Below are 13,569 nucleotides of genomic sequence, written 5' to 3'. Positions count from 1 at the left end.
CATGTGTCATCTGCATATTGGTATGAGGTGCAATATTTTAAAAAACTCGTCATGTCATTAACATAAGCAATGAAATGAAGCGGACCGAGCACTGATCCCTGAGCTGTGCCTTCAGTGACGGGAATCACCTTGCTAGAAGCATTTCCCACCTTTACATAATATGACCTATTTTTGAGGTAATTTCCACACCATTGAAGTAGATGACCTCTTATACCGGAGTCTTCTAATTTGTTTATTAAGCAACCATGATCTAAGGTATCAAAAGCCCTGGAGAAATCTATAAATAGTGCTAGCACATGCTTCCTATTATCCAGGTATTGGTTAACAGTATCCGAAAAATCTGATAGAAGGGATGTTGTGCTCTTTTTTGGCTGAAAACCATATTGACTCTTGCATATTATTTTATGTTTAGAATAAAATGACTGCATCAAGGCACTTATGTATTCCTCCACTACCTTATCGATGGCTGATAGTATAGAAATGGGTCGGTAATTACTTACTTCATCTTGTTTACCATTTTTATATATGGGGCGAATAAAACTTAGCTTTAATTCGTCAGGGTAATTTGCTGTTAGAATGCTGCAATTAATATGATGTGAGATTGTACTTGATATTTTGCAAGAAATAGATTTCAAATCTTTAATTTTTATACTGTCAGTACCGGGAGCTTTTGAGTTATTCAAGTTACGGATAATTTTCTCTACTGATTCTTTCCCAGCTTTTCTGAAGTTTAAGCTCACATTAGACATATTGTTAGTCTTATGTTTTAATAATTTGATGTGACAGGTTGGGAGTATAGATTTTATAATATTTATTCGTGTAAGGAAAAAAATAAAACTCTTTTCAAACATAAGTTTAAAAAAAAGGAGAGGTTTTTGACAATGTCATCAGACTTCAGCGACTTCAGTCATTCAGATTTCAATTTTCTTCTATCAATCTGACATGATTTGTGATGTGTCCACTATCCGTACTCCGTGATCGTCAGTATTCAACTATTCATGAGAAAAGTTGGAAAATAATGTGGATTTCATCATTTTCGATTTTCGTGGCTTTCTGATATATCTTATTCTCAAAGGCATTACTGATGCACACTGCATACGTGTAGCCAACTGAATACACAGAAGTCTGAACGATTATATTTATATGGCCACGTTACAAGTAGACAGTTCACAGTTGTAATACGGTTAGAATACCATATGGATTGCATTATAAATAAATCGACTAACTAATGAGAAATATAATAAGGTTACTTCAAAGTAGTGTATTTAGAAATCATATAAAACTCATCAATAATCCTATAAAATTTGCACACAGTATACCACAGTGGGGCACCAATAAATCTCATCGAAAAATTAAGATACCTAATCCATTTCGTGATATAATAATGGCAGATCCGAAGGTTGAAGAAATTCTCGCTCCTCTTCGAGCTAGTGTAAAAGAACAAGGAGATATAGTACGTAAATTAAAAGTTGAGAAGGCCCCTGAAATAGACATTAAAAAAGCTGTTGCTGAACTTAAGACAAGAAAGAAAATTTTAGAAGACAAAGAATTAAGCCTAGCTCCAACGGAAGAAATGTTTGATCGAGCCAAAATGGAGGACCTAATCAAAAGAAGATTTTTCTATGACCAATCTTTTGCCATTTATGGAGGCATTACAGGGCAATTTGATTTCGGACCAATGGGTTGTGCACTCAAAACGAATATGATTCAACTGTGGAGAAAGTTCTTTATCCTTCAAGAACAAATGTTAGAAGTGGACTGTTCTATTTTAACCCCTGAACCTGTATTAAAGGCTTCTGGGCATGTGGAAAGATTTGCAGATCTGATGACTAAAGATGTGAAATCGGGAGAGTGTTTCAGACTAGATCATTTGATTAAAGCTCATTTAGAAAAAATTAAGAGTGAGAAGAATACATCATCAGAGCTGAAGGCTGAGATAGAAGATATAATTGTAAAACTTGATGGTATGACTTCAGATGAGATGTCGGCTCTAATGGAAAGGTTCAATATGAAGTCACCTGTCAGTGGCAATGATTTGACGCCACCCATTGAGTTTAATCTTATGTTTAATACTCAAATTGGCCCCTCTGGGCTGGTAAAAGGCTTTTTAAGACCAGAGACTGCACAAGGAATATTTGTGAACTTTAAACGTCTACTGGAGTTCAATCAGGGCCGTCTTCCATTTGCAGCTGCACAGATTGGCAATTCATTTAGAAATGAAATTTCTCCTAGGTCTGGTCTGTTGAGGGTAAGAGAATTCACAATGTGTGAAATTGAACATTTTTGTGACGGCAAGGACCATCCAAAATTTGAATCTGTAAGGAACACTGCAATGCTCTTATACTCTGCTGATAATCAAGAACAAGGAAGGCCAGCTGAAGTTATGACTATTGGAGAAGCTGTATCTAAAGGCATTGTAAATAATGAAACACTGGGTTATTTTATGGCAAGGATCCATCTATACATGTTAGCTGTTGGTATTGATCCTAAGAAGTTGAGATTTAGACAACACATGGGAAATGAAATGGCACATTACGCATGTGATTGCTGGGATGCTGAATGTCTGTCTAGCTATGGTTGGATTGAATGTGTCGGCTGTGCTGATAGATCTGCTTATGATCTGACCCAGCACACTAAAGCTACTGGTATTAGGTTAGCAGCTGAGAAGAAGTTACCAGCACCTAAGCAAATAGAAGTAGTTGAAGCTGTTGCTAATAAAGCAACTATTGGTAAACAATTCAAAAAACATGCTAAAGCTATTAATGATGCCTTGGCAGCCTTAGATTCAACATCACTTGAAGAATTGCATTCTAAATTAGAGACAGATAAGGAATATACTCTGACTACTGTTGATGGTGAATTTAAACTTACACCTGACCTAGTGAGTGTTAAAAAGAGTCAAAAAACTGTACATGTTGAAGAAATTATACCCAGTGTCATTGAACCCTCTTTTGGCATTGGAAGAATTCTATATTGTATCCTCGAACACAACTTCAAGATGAGAGAGGGAGATGAACAGAGAACATATTTCTCATTGCCTGCAACTGTTGCTCCAATGAAATGTGCCGTCTTACCACTAAGTGGCAATGCCGAGTTTCAACCATTTGTAAGGAAACTTTCTGAAGAGCTTACAAATGAGGATGTGTCACATAAAGTTGATGATTCTTCTGGTTCAATTGGAAGGCGCTATGCAAGAACTGACGAGCTAGGAGTTCCTTATGCTATCACAGTTGACTTTGACTCTCTCAATGAACCCAATACTGTGACACTTCGTGAGAGAGATGGCATGGGGCAAGTGAGGTTGTTGTTGTCTGAAGTACCAAAAGTTGTCAAGGACCTTGCAAATAGTAAGATCTCATGGGCTCAGGTAGAGGCTAAATATCCTAAGTTTGATCAGCAAGAGACAGTTAAAGGAGCTGCTGCCTAACATAAATGCTTCAAAAACAGTGCATATTAATTATGTTTAATTTTAAGGCAAATAAAATATTATAATATATTATGTTCTGTTTAAATTTTTATAAGCATGCTAGCTGACCCAGCAAATGTTGTATTGCCGATATTAAAATCGCGATAAAAAAGTAACTGTTGATTGTAGATGGGTGAAAATTTGAAGTTGTATGTATTTTTTAATGCTGACTGTGCTGACTGAGTCGTGTGGACCACCCTTAACATTTAGGGGGGATGAAAAATAGATGTCCGATTCTCAGACGTACCCAATATGCACTCAAAATTTCATGAGAATTGGTCAAGCCGTTTCGGAGGAGTTCAAAGTTTAACACCATGACACGAGAATTTCATATATTAGATATAATTTTATCCTTATTTTTATTAATTTCATACTATATTTAAATATAATTATTGGTGTGCACGATAAAAATATTTAAAAGTTTGCACTGAATTAGCAATATTATAAAATAACTTTTGATATTTATTGTATTACTAGTGGCATTGATACTCCTATTAAACTTGTTGCTAGTATCGCGCTATCGCCACTTGATTAATGGGGTCTTATATTAATAGGAACTGGTATAAAATCTGCATATTGACAAGGTAACTTGTAGACTAGACAAGGTAACTTAGACACTAGAAACAAAAAGGGACCCAAGATAGAACCCTGTGGAACACCCAGCTCAATACATGAACCCAAAGACTTCTCACCGACAACATCTACAACTATATGCATGCTCGTTTGCCATACGATGTTTCTTTTTATTCCTGGGGTTCGGTGCGGCATACTGAATGAGCTTACGACAAAGGAATATTAATTGAGAACAATACTCACCAATATTTTTGCTAAATATTGGGAAAACTTACCATCTTACTTCAAATATCTTTTAGGTTCTTACAGATCAAAAGACTTCATAAATGATAAAACTGCTTGGAGTGAAATAGATTGCTCTTAATCAGTTATATTGATTCTTATTTATAATAATTTATATTGAGCCTGTTATTCTATGAAATCATAAACTTTGCTGAGTTTCTTATGGCTTCTTCTCAGCTGAGTCATTACATTTTACCTCTAATTGCCTGGCGATCCAACGATAAAATTTAATAAAGAAATTTTGATTATATTTTTAATTCTTCATGGTAAAATATATAACGAATTACAATGTGAAAAGAATAAAAAAGGTATATTCATTATCCTATTTATTTTGTCATTTTACATAACCAAAAATATTCGTTCAATAACAATTATTATCTATGGCGGCGATCCCTAGAACGAGAACGATGACGCGGGCGGTCGCGCGATCTCTCTCTGGGTCTGTCACGTGACCGGTCACGGTGTCTGTCTACGATGCGGTCGCGGCGGTCACGGTCACGGTCGCGGTCACGATCTCTGTCGTCGCGTCTGTGGCTTCTCTCTTTTGAGTACCTGGATAAATTATACTCAATATATACAATAATACAATTATTTTTCAAATCTACATAATATAATATAGAAAGTGGTGTATACATATGCAAGTCAACAATGGTTATTCACTAATAAAATCAATAAAATCCTGTCCTGTCTGCTGACAAGAATAGATATATCCTGAAAATAAGCAGAATAAACAAAAACAAAATTCATATTCGAAACAAAACAAAACTCATAGATGCACTTATACACTGTCATAAACTTAAATGGAAATGGTCATGTCATCTAACAAGATTATATGATACCAGTACCAGATACCAGGCTTCTTTGCACTGGGTGCCGGCTAGATTATGAGTACCACATTGGCGCCTAGTTCTGCTGTGAAGCATAATGTGTAAGCATTATTGTGTTTCGGTCTGTAGGGCGCCGTAGTAGCTAGTGAAAATACCAGGCAAATGAGACTTAAGATCTTATATCTCAAGATGACGAGAGCAATTGTAGTGTCACTCAGTATTAATGTGTTATTCAAGAATCCTGAGTGGCACTGCATTGTAATGGGCAGGGCGTAACAATTATCATCAACGTCCTGCTAGTCCCTTATTTTCATTACAAAAAAAAAGATAAAAGATGGACATTAGAAACAACAAAATGGACTGGACAAATTGGATAGAGATGCATAAAGGGCAACAAAAAAATAGATGGACCAATGACTTAGTAAAATCCGGAGGAAAAGACTGCTTCAACATTGCTCAGGATAAAGAAAAATATAAAAACATGGAGGAGGCTTTTACCTTAAGAGGGGCCATACAAATGAACACTAAGAAACTCACTAACCTTAAATCATTTTAATTTAACACAACCTAACATTTAAAAGCTTAAATAATAAAAATAATATAGGAAGTTATTACTTGGCAGGTTCAGCGTAGTCCCTCTTGTCTCTATCGTCATGCTCGCGTCGGTCTGTGTCCATTCTGCCCGGGTTGTAGTTGGCGGCACCTCTGTAGTTGGAGGCTTGTATCGCCGGCTTTGCTGGCGCATTTTTTTGATTATATTCTGCTAACCTGGTGATTCAAATTCAAATATTTTTAATCAAAATCACTTATTGAACGTCAAAACACTACCACCCATTCGCAAAAGCGTGTATCAACTCAGCCGGTCCCTTTCTTTTAATAAAATTTCGTCAAAATATAAAATCGTACAAAAATAGTATATTATGATACAAGTACTCGAGGCTATGGGTTTGCATGCCGTGCCGTAGTCGAGGGCGTAATACAGCCGAGTGTCTAGCGAGCATGTTCCTCACGAGTTTCATACGCAATTTTTCAACACACTTACACTTGCAAGGAAAAAACAAATAATATAAAAATATCACAGACTGGAGACAAAATATTCCAGACACCAGACAAAGGAAACGGGGGGACAGGAGATTATAAGATGAACTAAGGATGATAATAGGGAAGACAATATAATTGTGGTAAACAAAACTATGCGGAAACTAAAAACAAAGGGAACCATTAAATATTGAATATATTTTTAAAAACACGGACATCGAATGCGCCGAGAAATTAACATTTTTAGGCATTGAAATCGACAGCAATTTAAATTGGAAAGGATATATCGAAAAAACAAAATTATCTAAATTTATATATGGACTCGGAGAACTAAAAAGAACTACCAACTTAAAAACCGCACTAGCCGCGTATTATGCTTATGGCTACGCATTTTTGAGGTACGGAGTTATTCTCTGGGGAAACAGCACAAATACCCAGGATCTATTTATATTACAAAAAAAGTGCATACGAATACTGGCCAACATAAAAATAATAGACTCATGTCTACCCCATTTAAAAAAATTAAATATTCTAACCCTACCCTCCATATATATCTTCGAAATATGCAAATTTGTTAAAAATAATCTACACAATTACACAATGAAAGAAAATAAGCCCCATCGATTTCCCGAAAGATATATAAATAAATTAAACCTCCCACAATCAAATTTAGTACTACATACATCGAGTCCTTATGTAATGTCTATAAAAATATATAATTATCTGCCAAACAAAATTGGGAAGCATAAATAATGAAAATGAATTTATTAAAATACTGAAAAACTTTTTATTGGAAAAGTGCTACTATGCCGTAAATGACTTTCTAAACGAGCCAAACTAAAATAAATAAAAATATGGGTCTCCCTACTACGGTCTGCTGTTCAGACCAAATTGCGACACCCAAACTGAGTGCATTAACTCCAAATGTTATATTTAAGGACTATTTATTTGTGGAATTACAATAATTTGAAATTGAAATCATTTGTCAATTGTTTTTTATCACACATCAAAGTTCTACGTAAGCAACGAAGATGGAATTAAGTCGATAAGATTTTAGAGCGTTAATTTTTTATGAAAATGAGGGAAGATATGAGCAAGAAGACGTTACTACCCCTTACAATGCAGTGCCACTCAGGATTCTTGAAAAACCCAAAAATTTTGAGGGGATCTACAATTGCGTTTGTCACCTTGAGACATAAGATGTTGTCTCATTTGGACAGTAATTTCACTAGCTACGGCGCCCTTCAGACCGAAACACAGTAATGTTTACACATTACTGCTTCACGGTAGAAATAGGCGCCGTTGTGGTAAAAAATGATTTTACCATGATGATGAATTTAAAAGTTCTCTCGCTCCGCAAGATTGTGCCGCTCGTCTTCAAAATGCTTTTGTGAGAGAAGCACCTTGCTTGAGTACCGCGATGGTTTGCTGAATTTAAGAGAGGTTTCGGCGGCCTTCAAGTGCCGTCAACGAAAATAATGTGGCTACTGTTAAGCGGCAAATTGAAGAAAACCCGCGGATTACCTATGAGACAATTCGAGGAATATTGGAGATTGGTATGAGCCAAATTCAGAAAATTTTACACGAAGAATTGAAAGTTCGGAAACTTTGTTGATCCCTCATGAACTGACAGCGGAGCAGAAGCGGGCTCGCCTGGAATGATGCTCACAGATGCTAATGAAGTACAACCACGGACATTCTAATGCTGTTTAAGACATTGTGACAGGAGATGAAATATGGATTTATTGTATTGAACCTGAAAAAAAAACAGCAATCTTGTGAATGGGTGTTTGAAAATGAGAACAGGCCAACAAAAGTGAGGCAGGCGAGAACCGTAGGCAAAAAATTATCGCCGTTTTTTTCTCAGCTATGGGTCCCATCTGCACAATTCCACTCAATCAAATCAAAAGTGTTAATGCTGAGTGGTATTCTACCATTTGTTTACCCAGAGTGCCAAAAAAAATCGCGAAAGACGACCAAAAAGCCTCGTTCTCCTACATCATGACTACACTTCTTCACACACGGCCAACCAAACTAAGTCATTTTCAGTTTCCGAAAAAGTACAACTCATCACCCATCCTGCACATAGCCCCGACCTAGCACCCTGTAATTTCTGTATTTTCCCCAAAATTAAAGATTTGATGAGAGGTTTCTTAGAGGACTTTTACCAATTCTGAAGAGGCAGTGATAGCATTCAATCAGCATGTAGAAAACATGCCTTCAGATCAGTGGTCCTCCTGTTTTAAAATGGTTCGATCACATGAAAAAATGTTTAAAATATAAAGAACAGTATTTTGAAAAGCAATAAACATAATATTTTGGTTATAACATGTTGTCTTTTTATGTTACACAATACTTTAAGAGTGACCTGTGTATATACCCCAGCATGAATCTTATGACAACACACAGTGAACAATGAATGTGATCTATTGAATTGAATCCATCCAGTCACCCCTTTATTATACTATCAGCCATATATCAGCTGGTGTCTACACCATACACCTTAAATTATTACAAAGAAAAAGATCATACTTCTGTTCTATTTGCTTTTGTATCGGTACAGGTATTCGGGGAAAGAGTGTGCTGAACCAGTCCAGCTTGATCAGCATCTGCCTCACTAAGGCACCAATTGTTGTAGGTCCTCCACCTCCAGCCCGGGGGTCTACATCCTCTTCATCATTAAGGTAATCCACATACCAATCAAACAGATCCCCTGGTGGTTGAGTATACCGCACATACATAAACCCTGATTTAACAAATATCACACATTAGTTTTTAGTAAAAATCTGCTGTGACTTACATTAATTATCTTTAAACTAGCAATTCTTGTACATAAATATATATAACAAAATCTGAATCTCGGAAATAGCTCCAAACAACTTTAATGAAATTTAGAATACAGGTAGGTTCAGAGGTGAGAAATTGATCTAGCAAGGATTGAATTTCAAAATGGATAAAATAAATAAATGTTTAAGAAACTGCTAAAATAACATAATAATACAAAGGTAAAATTTCGCCACTATTTCCAAGCTTAGATTGTTGTGGTTGTGTGATTGGGCAAACAGAAGACCCCGGTTAGAATCCAGATGTCCTATTACTTTTTTTTGTTCAAATTTTGTACCTTCTTAAAAATCCCAGCAAGGCTCAGTCGTCCAGGTACTTATTTTAATTGGAAATATGGTCTGTACAACCTTAGACTTCGACAAAACTACAATTGCACTAATTCTTTGTAAAAATAATATATTCCGTGCCAGGACTCCCCCAGATCACAATGCACATAAAATTAGTTCTACGGCTAACAATTCACAGCTCAGTTAAGACTTAAAACTCCACAATCTTACAAAGATCTAGCAAAAACGAAAATTATCATACCTACCAAGAGCTCTAATGTATGGTGAGTCTGTGTGCTGCAGAAGTCCGTTTACTTGCTTGCGAGTCAGTCGAAGAGTATATAACTTGTACAGTAGGCAGAAAGCTGTTGACACAATGCCTCCAGCACCAACACCTCGAACCTGAAGCATTTAGAGTGCAATACATAGAAATTAAAAGAAAATTTAAATATAATTCCAATGTTAAAGAAATAACTTCATTTTATAGTAAGAAATGTTGTTTTAGATCATTATATTATATTTGGTTGTAAGACTTTGTTATTGTTGATTTCAGCATCATATAGATAGAAATGAAAATAATTAATTTATGGTAAAAATATATCAAGCTATCTGAAAAGTACAACAACACAGGATTTATACTTTCACATGTCATGTCAATAATAGTATAATATAATATCTAGACACTTTTGAACATGTGCGGTGTGTTTTTGACTTTTGCACACTCAGTTTAATAAATGACATATGAAATTAAATAAGTAACTATTTATATATCATTACTGTTTAGGAAATATAGGAACAGTAGAAACTCAAATATCCAGCCCTCAGTTATAAAGATATGTGATTATCTAGACTACTAATTGCAACCAACATACCTATAAGTCTAAATTATATGTGTCAGAAGTGGAATTACCCCACCTGATAATAATTCCCTGGAAACAGCTCTCAAAACCAGCTTTTCCTCATACATTAGATTATCTTAATTCCCTAATGACAACAATTAGTCCGGTTGATCGAGTTTCTACTGTAAAATGATAACAATTGAGTTTCTACTGTAATCAACCAAAAAAAACAGATATAACACTACTTAAAAGAAAATTAGTTTCAATAACATACTCACGCCGCCACACATTCCAGTCTGGCCTGCAGTTTTGCGGCTTCCACGCTCCCAGGGCTCTAAGTGCTTTACTTGATAGTAAATCTCATCTACAACCTCATGGTATGTCTTCAGCTTGAACAAGTGCACTGTGGACAAATGGATTTATATGAAAATCTATTTTTATAAACAGATTAAATTCCCAAATATACAACTAATCTACAACAAAAAACAGTGACGCCGTGAACAGTAAAACTCCTGCACTTTGTTTTGTTTGCTTACCTACCTTTGAAGTAGCTAGAACCTTGAATATTTGCAAGGATTAAAGGGTTCAGATTCATAGTTTGCTCATTACCCCATATCGGCAATACGTTATGCTGCTTGCCTGTTTTAGCTGGTTTCTGCTGATTATATTCTGTAATTTAGAATACCAAAGTTGATTAAAACTGTTTACAGTACTAAATACGTTTGCGACAAAACCGTACCTTCGACATCTGCCATTTTACTAAAAAAATAACGCTTACAGTAAAACTATTGAATGAAACGTATTTATCATGCTTTTGATAATAAGAATTACAAAATTGACACACTGAGCAAAATAAACACTTTCTTTACTAATCACAACTCAAACTCGACAGAAATAAAGTAGGTAGCAATAAAATAAATTTCTATCAATGTCCACACACCACGCGTGTGACGCAACAAAATACCAAAACCAAAAGCCAATTTTTTTTTTAAATAACAGTAAACAGACTATAATATTTAGGTACTTTCGGGTTTTGGCTCTGTTTAATCTGTAATTAAGACACGTAGTGCTAGCTACTACTACTCTACCTTATGATAGTATTGCGGAAAGAAATGCGAGAAAGCTGACCGGTGGAATGACGAAACTAAAAAAAATGTTGCAAAAGAAAAAAGCATGACACACTTCATTTTAGCAATAGAAGCAACGATGAACAAATAGAGTGAGTGGATGTCTGGCGGTATGAATGAAGATATGTAATAAAAAAATGTAGGACATAATATAATATATTATGTGAAAGCTAAAGTAAAATAATGTATATATAAAAAGAAGAATGAGATTAAAGAGAAATATGAGGATCAATTCGGAGCAAGTTTTCAAGACAATATAATGCTTTGGAACTCGTGAAAGAAGCGCGGTGCAAAAATATTAACAATGAAAGTGATTAGTAATAAATGAGGTGACGTCATGAATGAAGAAATTCAAATTCAAATATTTTTATTCATAATAGGATGTGAAATCACTTACTGAAAGTCAAAAAAAAATATAACCCATTCCAAAGTGAATGCCTCAGGCCTGAGAAGAATGGGCGCAACAAACTCAGCGGGCATTTTTTTTCATCAAAAATATGTTTTACAATTAAAGTAACATTTACAAAGTAACATTGTACAATTAAACTTATTATTTAATAGCCTGAGGGCGGTCGCTCCATTCCCAATCTGTGGTATCATTAAGAAAGTCATTTATGTTATAGTAACCTTTACCACACAAACGTTTTTTAACAATTCTTTTGAATAACGTAACACCTTTGTTTTGAACATTTTCTGGGATCTTGTTGTAAAAGCATCGCCCCACAAAAGACTTAATAACTCGACTAAGCCGAGTAGTAGGCATCATCGGTTTATGTCTGTTCCTGGTGTTAACATTATGGTTATGACAGTTTCTGGCAAATTCACTTATGTGCCTATGAACATACATTACATTATCAAGAATATATTGAGAAGCAACAGTCAAGATGTAAATTTCTTTGAATTTTGCTCTCAATGATTCTTTAGGACCTAGGCTATAAATAGCGCCAATAGCCCTCTTCTGCAGCACAAATATTGTATTAATATCAGCAGCGTTGCCCCATAGCAATATACCATAGGACATAATACTATGGAAATCACTAAAGTATACTAGTCGCGCCGTATCTATGTCAGTTAATTGTCTAATTTTTTTAACCGCGTATGCTGCAGAACTAAGTCTGTTCGCCAATCCTTCAATATGGGGGCCCCATTGTAATTTGGAATCTAGAGTTATGCCAAGAAATATAGCAGATTCCACCGGTTCTATCACCTCTCCGTTTAACAAAACATTTGCATTTACATTTTTGACATTTGGTACGGTAAATTTAATGAATTTAGTTTTCTTGCTATTTAAAAATAGGTTATTAGCGCTAAACCAGTACACGATGTCAGATAAAATATCGTTCACTTCGTCATACGTAGCTTGGTTTCTTTTCACTTTGAAAACCAGTGAAGTGTCGTCCGCAAACAATATTACCTTATGTTTTTTCTCTATAAGATTAGGAAGATCATTTATAAAGATAAGGAAGAGTTACGATCCAAGAATAGACCCTTGTGGTACCCCCATACTGAGAGGAGTCCCAGGAGATCTCCTGCCATTCACGTCGACCCTCTGAATTCTATTGTTAAGATATGAAGTCAGAAGATCGAGCGAAGTTCCTTTTATGCCATAGTGGTATAGCTTCCTGACCAGCGTTGAATGTTGAACACAATCAAAAGCCTTAGATAAATCACAGAAGATGCCAAGTGCATTCTGCGATTCCTCCCAGGCATCAAAAATATTCTTGATCAGCTCAACACCTGCATCCGTTGTTGAACGTCCCCTAGTAAAGCCAAATTGTTTCAAATGAAGTAACTTATGAGAGTTAAAGTAAGTAAGTATTTGGCTTAAAATTATTTTTTCAAAAACTTTACTAAGGGTCGGCAAAACCGACACAGGACGATAGTTGTTCGGGTCAGAAGAGCATCCCGACTTAAAAAGATTAAGATAGGATGATGAGGTGAAATTCAAATATATGAAAGCGTTAAAAGATATAAGGTCAAAAAAGTCGGCCGGATATGAAATAGTGACGACTGAAATGTTGAAGGCAGGCGATGGACTATTAATAACAACATGACGTTCTAAACATATGATAGACAATTCACATCATAGAAAAATAAAACCGAAATATGGCACATGCCAAAAATCACACCATATTAAGCTTCGACTACTATATACCTGACCTAGTCTGTTGCTGGCAGTTTAGGTTAGATGTACCCGTCTTTTGAAGTACATACCTAACTTTCACAGGCCATGACGTGCTTGCACAGATCCCCTCCGCTGAAATCGTAGTGCTAGGTGATTTCAACGGGCACAATGCCAAAGGGCTT

At 35.6% G+C, this 13,569-nt stretch overlaps 2 protein-coding genes across 3 annotated transcripts; one reads left to right on the top strand and one right to left on the bottom strand.

Annotated features, from left to right (window-relative positions):
- Positions 1–952: 952 nt before the first annotated feature.
- LOC126964474 (glycine--tRNA ligase) lies at positions 953–3,499 on the top strand. Its single transcript, XM_050807599.1, has one exon. The coding sequence runs from the start codon at positions 1,229–1,231 to the stop codon at positions 3,425–3,427; it is 2,199 nt and encodes a 732-aa protein (XP_050663556.1). The 5' UTR covers positions 953–1,228; the 3' UTR covers positions 3,428–3,499.
- A 1,133-nt stretch (positions 3,500–4,632) lies between these two features.
- LOC126964476 (pre-mRNA-splicing factor 38B) lies at positions 4,633–11,105 on the bottom strand. 2 transcript variants are annotated; one of them, XM_050807603.1, is made up of 7 exons: positions 10,875–11,104; positions 10,676–10,804; positions 10,414–10,538; positions 9,563–9,698; positions 8,719–8,932; positions 5,764–5,916; positions 4,633–4,873 (listed from the first exon to the last, which is right to left on the bottom strand). In XM_050807603.1, the coding sequence occupies exons 1-7, from the start codon at positions 10,888–10,890 to the stop codon at positions 4,696–4,698; spliced, it is 951 nt and encodes a 316-aa protein (XP_050663560.1). In that variant the 5' UTR covers positions 10,891–11,104; the 3' UTR covers positions 4,633–4,695. The 2 variants fall into 2 exon arrangements, with proteins under 2 accessions (XP_050663560.1, XP_050663561.1); XM_050807604.1 differs by lacking the exons at positions 4,633–4,873; positions 5,764–5,916 and having other exon boundaries at positions 8,742–8,932; positions 9,559–9,698; positions 10,875–11,105.
- Between the last annotated feature and the right edge of the window lie 2,464 nt (positions 11,106–13,569).

Source organism: Leptidea sinapis, chromosome 5 (assembly GCF_905404315.1).
Source record: "Leptidea sinapis chromosome 5, ilLepSina1.1, whole genome shotgun sequence".
Lineage (NCBI taxonomy): Eukaryota > Metazoa > Arthropoda > Insecta > Lepidoptera > Pieridae > Leptidea > Leptidea sinapis.
Note: the sequence above shows the minus strand (reverse complement) of the source record. Positions and strands in the feature narration are given on the sequence as shown.